Here is a 14496-nt window from a genome sequence, read left to right as displayed (position 1 = left end):
TGCACATTGTGAAAATGCACACAGTACTCTGAGTGCAGTTCCTCTAATGATGTAGTGTGGCTGGCGGTATGAGCATTAGTTCTGTGGTTGTTTACTATGTGCGATGATTTACTGTACTGCAGTACTGTACACAGATATTTGTTTGTGCATTCCTCCAGAAGTTCTTTTAGAATAAGGCATCAGAAAGTGTTGAAAAGTATTAATTATATATCAGCCCCTTTGAATGTTGGAATGGCTCATTTTTTCCCTGTAAGAGCACTGATGCTTGTATAAGTATTCAAATGAGAAGACAAGGGGAAGGAAAGCAAAGCCTGGCTTGTAAAGAATAGGGCAGTTTGTGAAGCATTTCCTAATTGTTAATGAGGGGCTCCAGGGCAGCGTGCCAAGGTTTGGAGGGCCAATGGGAGGAGGCCTGTTTGAACAGTGTGGTGTGGGGGGGGGGGGGGTGAAGGGGCTTGTAGTGGGGACACTGTCACCCCTAAACCCCCTCGGACCCCCTTCTACCTGGCTCTCAGAGCGCTGGAGCGGCTAACTGAGAGCGGCCGTCACTTTTTAATGGGTTGTTGCTGGTGAGCTTGTGTTGCTTACCAGCTGTTATCTACACACCCACCTCCCGAGTGAAGACCACCCGAGATTCATATTTGGGGGGGTCAGCGAGTGGTGAAGATGTCGAACAACAACAACAACGAAGAGGGGAAGGAAGAGAAGCAAGAGGACGCGGTGGACGACAGAGGGAAAGAGGAGTCGCTGGAGGGGGTAAAGATCCCACCACCGCCCCCTCCTCCTCCCGTGTCTGCCCCTGAGGGCAAGAAGGAGGAAGAGGTGAAGCCCTCGTTGCCCGAGCCCTTGCCCAATGGGCACCAGCAGTGTCAACCTCCTGTGAACCGCAGCGTTTTCCTTCTGTCCGCAGTCTCACCGGCAGCCGAGAGGATCCGCTTCATCCTGGGGGAGGACGATGATGGCCCGGCGCCCCCGCAGCTCTTCACCGAGCTGGACGAGCTGCTGTCAGTGGACGGACAGGAGATGGAGTGGAAGGAGACGGCCAGGTAAGAGCTTCAACACACCGTTCACTGTACGTACCAAGTCACTTACTCATACAGGTGTCAGCATTGAAGTGTTGGTGAGACATGTTCAGCAATAGGCTACAATATACAACAAGATAAAATAGTGATAATTTATACTACTGGAAAAAAGACGATAAAATTAAATAAAAGTAAGGTAGTTTTAACCTTTTTTATTTTTTTAACAAGACCTCTGAGCAATGGATAATGTCATTCTCTGTAAACCTGTTCATTTAACTGGTTCATTAAAATGGTTCAATTAATTGGTTACTTATTGTTCACACTCAGACTTGCATTTGCTAATAATAATAATGATAATTTCACTTTGAAGAGTTCATCTGCTGTACAATAGAATGTCACATCAAAAGAGGAGAGCGCTGTCAAAACAAAGATGGCATGTCTGTCCTGTGTAGTGCAGTGTGGGATGAAGCAGGATGGGAGGCCTGGGAGGATTGAGATGGTTGTTTATGCACCATTAGTACTGAATGAATGAATGACTGACTGACTGACTGACTGACTGACTGAATGGACCTCTACAGGGGGGAAAGGGGGGGGACCCTGTTTAACCCTTTGACCATTGGTTTTCAACCCTTTTCATCTCAAGGCCCATTATTTATTCTGCATTTGAGCCACGGACCACCATTCGATGACATTTAGCCAAACATTCAGAACCAAAATGAAATATATATTTTTATCATTGGATAAGATTTTGGCGTATTGATTTCGTACCATAGGAGAAATAACCATTCGCCTACATTTGTCTAGACTTCTTGTAAATTGTAATGTAGATGTTTTACAATAATTTACTCTTGAGAGCGTAACATGAAACCAAATGGACCCGTGGTTACCAACTCTCCATCATTTAGATGGGGACCACCTGGAACCCCCTCAAGGACCACTGGTGGTCCTCAGACCACTGGTTGAAAACCACTGCCTTAGACCCTAGCATCAGTGGTGGACGAAGTATTCTGCTTTTTTACTTAAGTAAAAGTCCAGTAAAAGTCCTGTATTCAAAATATGGGGGGGGGGGGGGGGGACATTAACATGTCAGTTACAATAAAACGTTCAGTACATATATGTTTATTTACTGTCAAACAATAAAATAAAGATAAAGTGTTAAAAAAAAGTTCCAAAAGTAAAAGTTGCAGAATGTTCCATTTCACACGTTTTTTCAAAAGTTTGCAAAGTTTGTCAAAATCTTCCACAAATAGCAGATCTGCGACGAGCTGTGAGCTTGTAGATCAGTTCTTTTTTTTTCGAATAGCCAAAGTATAAAATAGGGCTTAAGTGTTTAGTGTATGTTTTTTGTTATAATCTATTATGCAAAGTAGCTAGTACAGTAACTAAAGTTTTCAAATGATTGTAGTGGAGTCAAAAGTAGAATAGGCCCAGTATGAATATTGAAAAATGGACATACCAGTACTAAGTTAAGTAAAAGTACCTACAAATGTTACTAAAGTAAATGAGTAAATGTACTTTTAGTTATTTTCCACCACTCCCATATAGCTTCCCAATTCTGAGGCTAATATTCAGAGAACATAGCAGATCTACAAGCTTGTGACTCGTTATGCGTTTGTAGATCGGCAGTGAAGATATGTTGAGCATAAACAGGAGGGGGCTTAGTATCAGCCCGCTCCTTTTGTTTTGCTATAAACATCACGATTTGATGTGTTGTTTTTGGTACGACACTCTTGTATGATGAAGTAGAGCCTTAATTGGACATTCTATATAATGAGTACTTTTACTTTTGGTACTTGAGGTATAGTTTGAGGCCAGGACTTTTTTTCTTGTAAGAAAGTTTGTGTATTGCCAAAACCTATTTTACCACCACTTCACCATCGCTCACACTCCCGTTCACTTGAACCGTCTGGATGAGCATAAACAGTGCGGTCATTAAGCTGCTACAAATGAAAGTCACGACAACAAGCCTATAGTAGATCATGCTGACAGACAAGTGAGCTGTAGGTTAATCCCGCCCACATCCTGTTAACTGGGAATCCACCAACCGGTGGGCCAGGGCCCACTGTGGTGGCCGCGAGGGTATTGCAAGTGGGCCCCCGGATAATTGGCAATGATAATAATTATAATCATACATATTATTGATAATACAATTGTGTGATTAATACCAGTAGTAGGAACACCTTGATGCTGAGAAGACTGAAACAACAGAGCTTCTTAATACGACACAGTTGAGAAACAGGAGTTAAACTATTAATCTTGTGTCAGTGAGGTCAGATGTAACGTTGCTGACTGGCTCCATATATGCAGATGTAGGTGATGATCCAGTCTTCTCCATGTATGGCTATCCAGGGTTTGATGAGGTCAGTGTCGTGATCTTCATATGTGGAACTCCAGGTATGGAGATCCATGTGTTGTACCAACCATGTGTTGTACCAACGTCGTGGCAACCACAGTGGTTATCATGAGACTGTCACAATGTGGTCATGTAATATATTGATGTCACGAGGTGACTCACGACATTCCCATATATGGGCTTAATATTGATGACATCAGGGACCTCCATATATGGTCACAAGGTGTGACCTCACAAGGCGTAATGGACTGGCAACCATATCTGGAGACGAGTCCGACCGAACGACTGACGGGTTTTGCTAGTTTTCATAGTAAGGAAGTGAAACCAATAGTGATACCAGTAAATAATTACTTAAAGTATATATTAGGTTAGTTCCATTGATCCAAGGTGGAATAAAACAAAAGGATTGATTGATCATAACTGAACATGTACGCAGCCCACCCAGCTGACCACTTAACACGGTAGCCGAATGGATGCCATGTTATGTGCTCAGATGGCTGGGCATGAGCGGCCCAATTTTCACGCGGGCCCTGATCCAGAAAAGGCTGATCCACTGCTGTGGATATAAGACGCCAAGTTATGTTGTGTTTATCATGCATTGCGTATTTATGAGATAGTACCAAATGCAAATACCAATATGAATGCCTGATTCTTAGGACGCGCATAAACTTTTAAGTGCCATAATACTTGAGCGACACCGTACCTTGTATTGGTTTTATACTGCATCAAATATTTCACTTCCTACTATATTCTTTTCAGAAAGGTTTGTGTTCGAATGGTAGAAATTCAAACACTTCAAATGCTTTAAAATCGTTAGTTGATAATAGTTGATAGTATATTCCATTCCAGTGTTTTTCAAATGAGGAACATTTAACTCTAGTGTGAGAGTGGGAAATAAATACATAAATAAATGTTTTCACTTTAATGTAACAACATTGACAGAATTTGTGTGAAATGCTGATCTGTGAAATGTTATATCAAATGAATTAAAAAACCTGTTATAGAATAGAAAGCAATATGCATTTGCCATTATGCTGTTTTATTTTGATTGCAACTCTTTACCTCCATTTGTAATGATGAATTAAGTATAGTAGAATAATGCTATCTACTGTATGGGTTTCTCTTGCAGTTTTGAGAGACTATAGGGAAAGTGGGTACTGAAGCCAAAAAATGCTTGAGAACCACTGGACTATTCATAAATCAATGTGAATGTCAAACTTAACCCACTATCCTGTTCATGAACTGCTGAGACATATGGGACTATTGGATTCAAGTATGAATAAAACATTTCGCGATTGCATGGTGGTGCTGGCTCTCTGCCAAATGGCCTCTCTTTGCTGCCAATATGGCCAAAGAAAACCCATGGCATAGCAAGAACAAGGCTTGTGAATGACACACTGAAGGCAGTGAGTCATTCACAAGCCTTGTTCTTGCTCTTACTGTGCAGAAACATGATTATGTGCCATGTTCTGGACTTCTGTGAGAATCTATATACAATACTATATTCTAGATGTCAAAATGTACTTGCTTAAGCTTTTACAAATTCCCAAGAAATCAAAAGTGCATGCGAACATTTTCAAAAATAATGAAAATAGCTGTCACATCACAGATGTGACAGGTGAAATTCGTGTTCTTTTCATAGAAAATAAGGGGAAGAAGAAGGGAGGGGGGACAAGGAGACTACTGTAGCTCACAACATTTTGACATTTTGTGAGCTAGATGGCCTTTACTATTTTCACAATTCTTGTATTAGAGCTTGATGGTTTGCTTAATAATCAACTGTTTGTAAGTTTGGGTGTCGAGGGTCCCACTCCCTTCCTAGAAATGTAGTGTAGAGTCAAAAGTACAATATTTATCTTTGAAATATAGTGGAGTGAATGTCATAAGTTTAATATATAAAATACAGTTTGTTACTGTCCAGCACTGCAGTCGATTCAATAAGTAGGGATTAATCCACCTGCAGTCAGTGATGGGCAAGCTACTTGGAAAATGTAGTAAGCTACACTACCAGTTACTCTCTATTAAATATAGCTAAACTACAACGAAGCTATCCCCAGAGAATTGTAGCAAGCTACACTATAAGCTACATGGCAAAAGTAGCTAGCTACATGGACACTACTTTTTTTTTTAATGTTTTGATCAACTTCATGATCAAGGTTCCACCGAACAAATAGCCTAATAGGCAGGCAAAAATGCTGAGTTTGATTGTTTATTAAAAAACAAACTGGAAACAAGCCCTCTGTATGGCTTTTGGTGTCAACTTTTTCACATTTACTTGTATTAATGTACCTTGCGGTACCATGTACAAAATATGTATTAAGTATGAGGAAAAAACTGTGGAAACGTAATACATTAAAGGCAGTGAAACAATAATCAAATAAACACCAAAGTGTGGTCACAGTTAATTTTTTTTTTTTTTTCTCTTTTTTTATATTATTATTATTATTATTATTATTATTGCCACAGCCTATAGTCATTTGCGCACCAGCTGAGAGACAGCAATTTAGAGAATGCTGACAGGCACTCAAATGAGATGTTAACATCCTGTAGGTAGACTTAGAAATAAAACTAGTGTTGACTAATCAATACAAGTGGCTCTTAACTCTCTTTGAGGCGTATTCATACTACCTCTTTATGTCTTAGACATTGCCTAATTCAATTCAAAATAGTACATCGTTTGCATTTCTCGAGAGAAAAACTATCTAAAATGTATCCTGACATTGACTCTACTTGTATAAGATGTCATCTGGAGCCAGCCTCTATTGGACATATGTTCTGGGGATGCACTTCCTTGAACCCATTTTGGAATAGTATTTTTGATGCTTTCTCAACCATCTGTCATATGCCAATTGCGCCCAACCCGATAACTGCTATATTTGGAGTTCCCAACGACGATGCACAAATTACCTCTCCCCAAGCCAATTTCATAGCTTTTGCTTCACTCATAGCGCGGAGACTTATTCTCCGCAATTGGAAATCTGATAAACCTCCAACATTTACAAGTTGGGTCAAGGATGTTCTATCCTTTATACCATTGGAGAAGCTCAGATACAACAGGTTCAAATCTCGCCAGAAATTTGTAAAGGCTTGGTCCCCTTTCCTTGAATTCACCCTTTCACTGTCTTCCGACTCACTGTCTTTTGATGATGTGTCCTAAGTGTTTTTCCTACATGTAATTTGGTTAACTGTGTAGCCCCTTAATCTAGTAAAAGGCTAATTTTATTTTATTGTATTTATTTATTTCATTTATTATTTATATCCTTTACTACCTGTTTATTTTATTTTATTGTTGTTTTTTTGTTGTTGTTCTTGTTGTCTTGTTTTGTGATGGAACCGGGGTATATGTGGGGTTGTTTGTCTACAAAAATTGAAAATCTTATAAATAAAGTTATAAAAAAAACAAAAAACAAGTGGCTCTTATTTTGATGAGTCAGTTTCTGCACAGAAAGTCCGTTTGACTTGTAAACAAGCTACGATGGATTTGCTGTCAAAGTACTAGTCGCTAAACCACGTTAGCGACCATATGAAAACTGTCACTTAGACAATGTAGGTTACACACGCTGGAATTAAACATGGAACCTGCAGGCAGCATTAGTTGAGTAATTCATTGTATATGTGTTGGACGTTCATGCTTGTGCTAGAGATAAACGGACAGCTGCTGCTATGGATGAGAGACGGATCTCCTGCTGCTTAACACCGACAATGAAAGTGTCAGACTCTTCTTATCTAAACCAACCAATCATGGATTTTCCCCAGGGATTTTTTTCCCCCACAAAACTTTATTTAACAGTCAATTTGTAACGTATAGTGTTTGTTGGACGTTACGTCGCTACTTGGGTCTAAAAATAGCTACACTACAGAAAACGCTACTTGGTTCAAAAGGAGCGACGCTACCATCACGCTACTGATAAATGTAGTTAAGCTACGTAGCGTCGCTACTTGTAGCTAGCTACTGCCCAACACTGCCTGCAGTACAGTAGTCAACACTTGATCTCCTCTCAGCGTAAGCCTGTCGAGGATCCTGGGTTAATAATGTCAAAGCTGTAGGTCAGTGGTTGTCAAACAGTGTGCCATGAAATAAGTCAGGTAGTGCCTTGGGATGTTGTGACCACTGCACATTATTATTGCAATATATACAACTTTACAAAAAAGCCTAGGCCAGCGGTCCGGGCTAGAAAATATATATATTATTAAGGTGCCAAGCCCTTATTGTATTTGTCTGTTTGTTTGTTTCTTCTTCTTCTGCCAAAAATAGCAGTTCTGGCTTAACCGTGCAGTAATTTTTCGCTAAACTTGGCAATATGGTAGAGGGCCATGTCAAACGTTGACTAGGAAGCCCACGACTATTGGCCAAAGGGTAGTGCTATAGCACTCAATTGAAATAGCAAACTTTGAACAGGCATAGCTCATGAACCGTTTGACCGTCATACAACTTCGATACACATATGCGTCTCCTCATGCCAAACAACTTTAGTGTTCTGACTTTAGTTTTGACCTCTGATCACCCACCATTTTGAATTACAGTATATGGAAAACAGTTAAAATCTTTGATCATGCATCTTTGATCAAAATGCATGAACATTTCTACAATTGGCGCTATATTGTAGCAATCGAAAATGAAACCTTTGAACAGGCATAACTCATGCCTCGTTTGGCCAAAAGCCATGGCACTCGTTTCCATCAGCTATTGTTGTGGCTTGTGGGTGGTCTTCGTGGCTTGTTTGAAATATACTAGTGGTGCAGAAGCTTAAAAAAAAGGGTTAGAACACACAAGTTGTAATGTAAACATACAATCAATCTGTAGATATACAGTACAGGTGCATATAACTTGCAGACGTGTGTACATCTCAGAGCTGACTGAATGTTAATTCTCTCTTGCTCCTCCAGGTGGATCAAGTTTGAGGAGAAGGTGGAGAAAGGTGGCGAGCGCTGGAGCAAACCTCACGTGGCCACGCTCTCCTTACACAGCCTGTTTGAGCTGAGAACATGCATAGAGAAAGGCACCATCATGCTGGACATGGAGGCAAACACCCTGCCACAAGTTGTTGGTAAGTAGTCCCAGACATATGCATCAGCCATGTTAATGTAGCTGTGATATTACCAGATACACATAGACCTAGCCCTAAATGTGTGCCAGTGAACTCAATTTGTGCCATAGTGTATATTTGACAAGTGCTACATGTTTTGCAATGATAGTACTTTTTCTGCATTAATCAAACAAGTTTCCTACCTAAAGAAAACCTGAAGACTGAAAAGTCAGCCACTGTATACTGGCTTTATACTGGCGTCGATGCAGCATAGTCCAAAGCCAATGCTGTGTTTGGGATTGCAATAATTGGGTCTTATAAATAGGGTCATCAATGTGACTGTACATCGACTGTACGTGTCCCATCTTGTGGTAAAGAAATAAAATAAATATAATCACAATTTTTACCAATGCCCAAAACTAAAGTCTTGTATAGTTGCGAACGCAGTGAGCCACTTACTATGACAGCAAGGGCTGAATGTCTGTGTGTGTGTGTGTGTGTGTGTGTGTGTGTCTGTGTGTCTGTCCCGCTGTAGCACACACACACACACACACACACACACACACACACACACACACACACAGGGCGCAGCTGTAGCACACACACACACACACACACAACCACACACACACGAGCTGCGTTCGCTTCCCGCGTTTGCGCGTCTTACTTGTGGTATTGTATTGCAATAATAATGTGTCTGTCATAATATCCCATGGCACAGCTGGACCAATGTGCCCTTCGTACCTACCGCTTGAGAACCAGTGTGATGCGCCAGTACACCACCACACCAGCATGCTTTTTTACTGACTTATTTTTTCAACCGCTCCCATTCTTCCCACTAGGTCAATTAGCGGCAACAATGTGATGGCATCGGAGGTTTCGACTCTGGCCTGTGCTTATTTTAGTTCACTGTAATTGTAAAAAGAAAAATGTCGGAGCTATGATTAGCAGTAAGCTGCCCATCAGAGGAGTATAAATAGTTTAAAGCCATTTTTCCCCACTGTGACGTGATTCAGGTCATCATTTCAAATGCTTTAATTATTTTCCAGGGAATTGTTTTCTGTCAAGTCCTCGGAAAAGAATGAATTACAGGCAGACAAACCCCCCCCCCCAGAAAAACAATTAATAATTCTCTGGTCTAGTAAGGGTTTAGACATGCCGAGTGGGAATACCAACATAATGACCAGGGCCGGATTAACACCACTGAGGGCCCCTGGGCACTGACGCTAGAAGGGCCCCCCCTTCTCGCGCACGCAACATTTTTGCTGTTTTGTGGCCGTTTTGGGGCAGTTTTATGCCGTTATATTGGCCTATTTCCGGTCGCCTACCCCCCCCCAGAGTGACAGCCAATCTAGCGCATTGTTGCTGCTTTAGACACAATTGCACTTTTCAGCTGCCCTTCTCACCAACAATAAAACACTAATCTTTTTAGACACCATTTATTTCATTCGGATTAGCAGGGAAATTATCTTTTTTTTAGGGGCCCCTGGTGCCCAAGGGCCCCTGGGCACGTGCCCAAAGTGCCCATATGGTAGATCCGGCCCTGATAATGACGAGTCTTTCACTGTATCGTAATAAGAAAGAAATCCAGGTTCACTCAGCTGTAAAACCTAAGCACACATCAACACCAAGGGGGGGATAAAAGTCTTGAGTCTGGCGCACTTTTATATTCAGCGATAATCACAGCCGGCCTGGTAAATCTGCCTTTTTTTATCGTCTCTAAAGTGTTGTTGATCCTGTCCAGATCATTGGAACATTCCTTCACCATAACTCCACCATACCTACTTTAGATTTTGATGATCTTGAGCGTGCCATTACGTTTTATAACAGAACAGTTGTGGGCACAGCACAGGTTGATGATGGATGCATGTGATGCACGTAAGGGTGGTGGCGCAAGATAGGGCCCTAATTAAGCCACACTGTTTTAGCTGTTTCAAGGGACTTACAGCCTAGGTATTACTTGCAGTGTCTGGGTATAAGTAGTACAGTACATGCAGTACATGTTTAATGACAAATAAATCCTCTTGGTTCTAATTGCTACTTCATAGATGCTTTTCGTTGCACAGAGCCAGTAGAAGAAGTTGGTTGTGTAGTATTTTATCTTAATCATTACCAAAGTCGTCAGACAGCATTTTCCCCTCAGAGATGTGGGTCATATCATTGTGTTTACTGTAGCGCATTACATTTAAATTGAGCGCCTGCATATAGCCTGGAATCCAGTCTTGATTCACACCGTTCCGAATACTTTTTTTCACCCAGACTTTGCTTCTCAGTCTGGTGACTGGTCCTATTTGACCTATTTCCAAATCATTTGGAAACCAAAAATGTCACCAATTATGTAGGCAAGTCAGGAAGTGGCTGGAACATTGGAAGCCTGGTCCCCCACACAAAAATCACCTGATGGGAGCAAATCAGCCTGGATCTCATTGATGATTAATTTAAAGAGAGCCAAACTCAAGCGATTGTCAAGTGTTTATTTGATTTTAAAAAGCATGTAGTTGTGATTGACATAGAAAGGGTGCCTTGTACAATAATTGTCTCTGAGATGAGAGGACTGTATCACTCCACTGGGGCTGGGGAATTACAATTTAGGCATTTAGCAGATGCTCTTAATCAAGAGCGACTTACATTAAGCAAGAACAAAAAGCATGGCAATACATCACATACATAAAAAGGTAGTTATCATGAATCATACGTAAGCTAAGAACGTAACAGTGGAATGTCTTTTAATGAAACTATGCAGTCTATGCATGTATACTTTATAGTGCTATGTCTACATAAAATGCTATAAGTCTACATAAAATGCTATCTACATTAATGTGGGGCATACGCCTGTGAGGTCGTCGGGGCTAGGGCAAGTGCTACGGGCCATGATGGAGTCTGAAGAGGTGGGTTTTCAGACTATGGCGGAAGATTGGGAGTGAGGCTGCAGTTCTGATTGTGATGGGAAGTGCATTCCATAGTTTTGGAGCCAGAAGGGAGAAGAGTTTGAGACGTGTGGAGCGTTGTCCCGGTGTTTTTAGTGAAGGTACTTCCAGCTTCCCTGCGTTGGCTGATCTGAGTGAGCGGGAGGGTTTGTAGGGTTCGATCAGACTTGCAAGATATGGGGGAGCCATACCTTTGGTTGCTTTGAATGCCAGCATCAGAGTTTTGTATTCTGTGCGGGCAGCGACCGGGAGCCAATGGAGGGAGCAGAGAAGGGGGGAGACATGTGAAACTTTTGGCTGGTTAAAGACCAAGCGAGCTGCAGCATTTTGGATCAGTTGGAGAGGCTTAAGTGCGCCAGTAAGAGTTACAATAGTCAAGTTTTGACAAGACTGTTGTCTGGATTTTACTATTATAACTCCCTCCATACTGGCCTACCGGCATGCACACTTAACTGATCCAAAATGCTGCAGCTTGGTCTTCAACCAGCCCAAATTCTCACATGTCTCCCCCTTCTCCGAATTATATATAAGCCAAATATCACAGACATTTAGAACCAATAACCAACTTAATCTTGCTCGTATACTGTAGGTTAATTGAATAATTGAGAAGCAGTTTATTTTTTTAAATGCCATATATCAACAAATCTTTTTTTATAGTCGACTAAATCAATTATTCTGATTAGCCACTTAACACTGTATCATACTTATTGTACAATAGAGCCGTACCAAAATAAATAAAACACAATAATCATTCTTTAATCGAAAATTGCGGCAAAACTTTGAAATAATGGTGATATTGATTTGAAGTCATATTGCTTCCAGCTCAGGACACCATGCATGATGGAGCCAGGGGAAGACTTATCACTTGGAATGATTAATGTGATGTAATTGGTTGTGCTACATGGACTGAGCTGAGCTAGGCGCCTTGCTTTGAGGCCAGCTGATTTGATTGATGGGTCATTAGCAGCGCCACCGTTCCATGGTAAGAGAGCAAGAAAGAGAGATTGAGAGAGAGAAAGAGAGAAAGAGAGAGAGAGAGACAGACAGAAAGACAGACAGACAGACAGACAGGCAGGCAGGCAGGCAGGCAGGCAGGCAGGCAGGCAGGCAGGCAGGCAGGCAGGCAAGCAGGCAGGCAGGCAAGCAGGCAGGCAGGCAGACAGACAGACAGACAGACAGACAGACAGACAGACAGACAGACAGACAGACAGAGTCCCTGAGGCTTCTGACTTTTTTTTTTTAAATAGACCTTTTGATTGAGCCATTCATGATGTTATGGAAGACTGGGAGGCTATTTATACTTGTGTGCCAGTGTCGTGCAGCAAAAACAGCCGATATACAAGCTCACGACGTGTTGCATTGCGACACATTGTGAGCTTGTAGATCTGCTACATTTTGGTCTGCGACACCAGCGTACAGGCATTATGTCTAGGAGGAGCCAGTGGTGGAAAGTAACATTTACTAAAGTAAAGTACATTTACTTAAGTACTATAAGTAGTATATTTAAGTACAATTTTGAGGTATTTGCATGTTGGATCCAAATTTAGTAGTTTTACTCAACTACATTTATTTGAAAACTTTAGTTACTAGTTATGTAGATTTTGATTATTGTTACAAAACATACATTAACCACTTCAGCCCTGTATACATTTCGGCAATTTGAAAATCTAGATTGGCTATTTTCAAAAAAAATTAAATTCATTTGAAAACTTTAAATAGGACATTCTGCGTAATGAGTACTTTCTACTTTTGGTACTTTTACTTAAGTAAAATATGTGAGTACTTTTTCCATCACTTCTAGGAGGATTCCAGTCTAGTCATTGTTAATTGAGTCCTCACAAGACATGAAAAGAGATTTTATGGTGACATGACTCCTTTGAGTGATGCTGTGGTTTGACATTTCAGATGCAGCTTTTACTCACTGTCTTTGTCACCAAAACAACCGAAGAATCCCAGGATAGCTCGGAAATAGGCTAACTCCATTTCTTTTTTACACTCAAGGCAAATTATCATTCAACAAACTGCTTGTTGTTTTCGATGGCCTTCTTTCATGTCTCTTTCTCTGGGTTTTAAATATTGATTATCTTCTTAGCAATTGTAAATAGGAATCGGTTACTAATTGATTAATTTATTAAATTTATGATCAATTATTGATACTGTTTTTAGCGGTGCACACCGCTGGGCGCGTGTCCCTATGTCCCTTTGTTCATGTCTGTTTGGAGTAGAAACAGCTGCAATACCGCTGGGTGACCTACCTTCAAGTGGCGCTGTTGAGCTTCACACTGTGCACTATAACTATTACAATAGCACAGTACAGAACAGTACAGTGAGTACAGCACAGTGTACAGTATAGTACAGTACAGGAGTACAGTACTCTGAGTACAGTACACAGTACAGAACACTGTATGGTACAGTACAGACTACAGTACAGTAACTACCACAATACAAGTATAGTTGCACCACTCAGTTCACGGGTGTGATTTTTTTAATAATCGATTAATATATCAATTTGTGTGATCAACTGTTGCACCGCTCCTCTGCTCTGTCCACATGCAGAGATGATCACAGACAACCAGATAGCCAACGGCCAGTTGAAACCAGAGCTGAAGGACAAGGTCATGTACACGCTGCTGAGGAGGCATCGCCACCAGACCAAGAAGTCCAACCTGCGCTCACTGGCTGACATCGGCAAGACGGTCTCCAGTGCAAGTAGGCTGTTTACCAACCAGGAGAACGGTAATACAGATGCCAGTTTGGTGCAGTCTTCATTTTTATTTGGGAAGGAACTGTTTATTTTTTATTTATTTATTACAAAATAGTTTAGTTTAAAAAAAAAATTATGGTCTAAAATACAAAATAAACTTTTTTAGTAATTAATGATAGCATCTTCATTAAGAAAATAAGACAAAAGTATTTACTCACCACAATTGATATATTAACCCATTCTGACCGGGCACCCATTTTGGTGTTGGCATCATGTTATGCTTTAGCTATTTAAAAATAGCAGATCTACAAGCTCATATCGCGCCACCGAGTGGCGCGATACGAGCTTGTAGGTCTGCTATTTTTGAAAAATCGACGAGCGACTGACATTTCTAGAATCTGATCTCAGGTCAGAATGGGTTCATCAGACCAGTGTGTGTCCGGCGGAAACCTCGTATGAATCT

General features: G+C 41.0%; 1 protein-coding gene across 2 annotated transcripts in view; it reads left to right on the top strand.

The window, feature by feature from the left end:
- slc4a4a (solute carrier family 4 member 4a) overlaps positions 1 to 14496 on the top strand; it is an 83527-nt gene that overhangs the window by 29514 nt on the left and 39517 nt on the right. The window contains exons 5-7 of one of the 2 annotated variants that reach the window (XM_083784563.1): positions 911 to 1046; positions 8263 to 8423; positions 13886 to 14065. In XM_083784563.1, coding sequence (XP_083640689.1) covers positions 911 to 1046; positions 8263 to 8423; positions 13886 to 14065 — 477 coding nt within the window. The remainder of the gene's footprint in view (positions 1 to 910; positions 1047 to 8262; positions 8424 to 13885; positions 14066 to 14496) is intronic. The other variant, XM_083784562.1, reaches the window with a different exon arrangement.

This window comes from Protomyctophum parallelum (assembly GCF_964188405.1).
Source record: "Protomyctophum parallelum genome assembly, chromosome: 15".
NCBI lineage: Eukaryota > Metazoa > Chordata > Actinopteri > Myctophiformes > Myctophidae > Protomyctophum > Protomyctophum parallelum.
The sequence above is the reverse complement of the archived record's forward strand: the minus strand, read 5'-3'. Positions and strand labels throughout refer to the sequence as shown.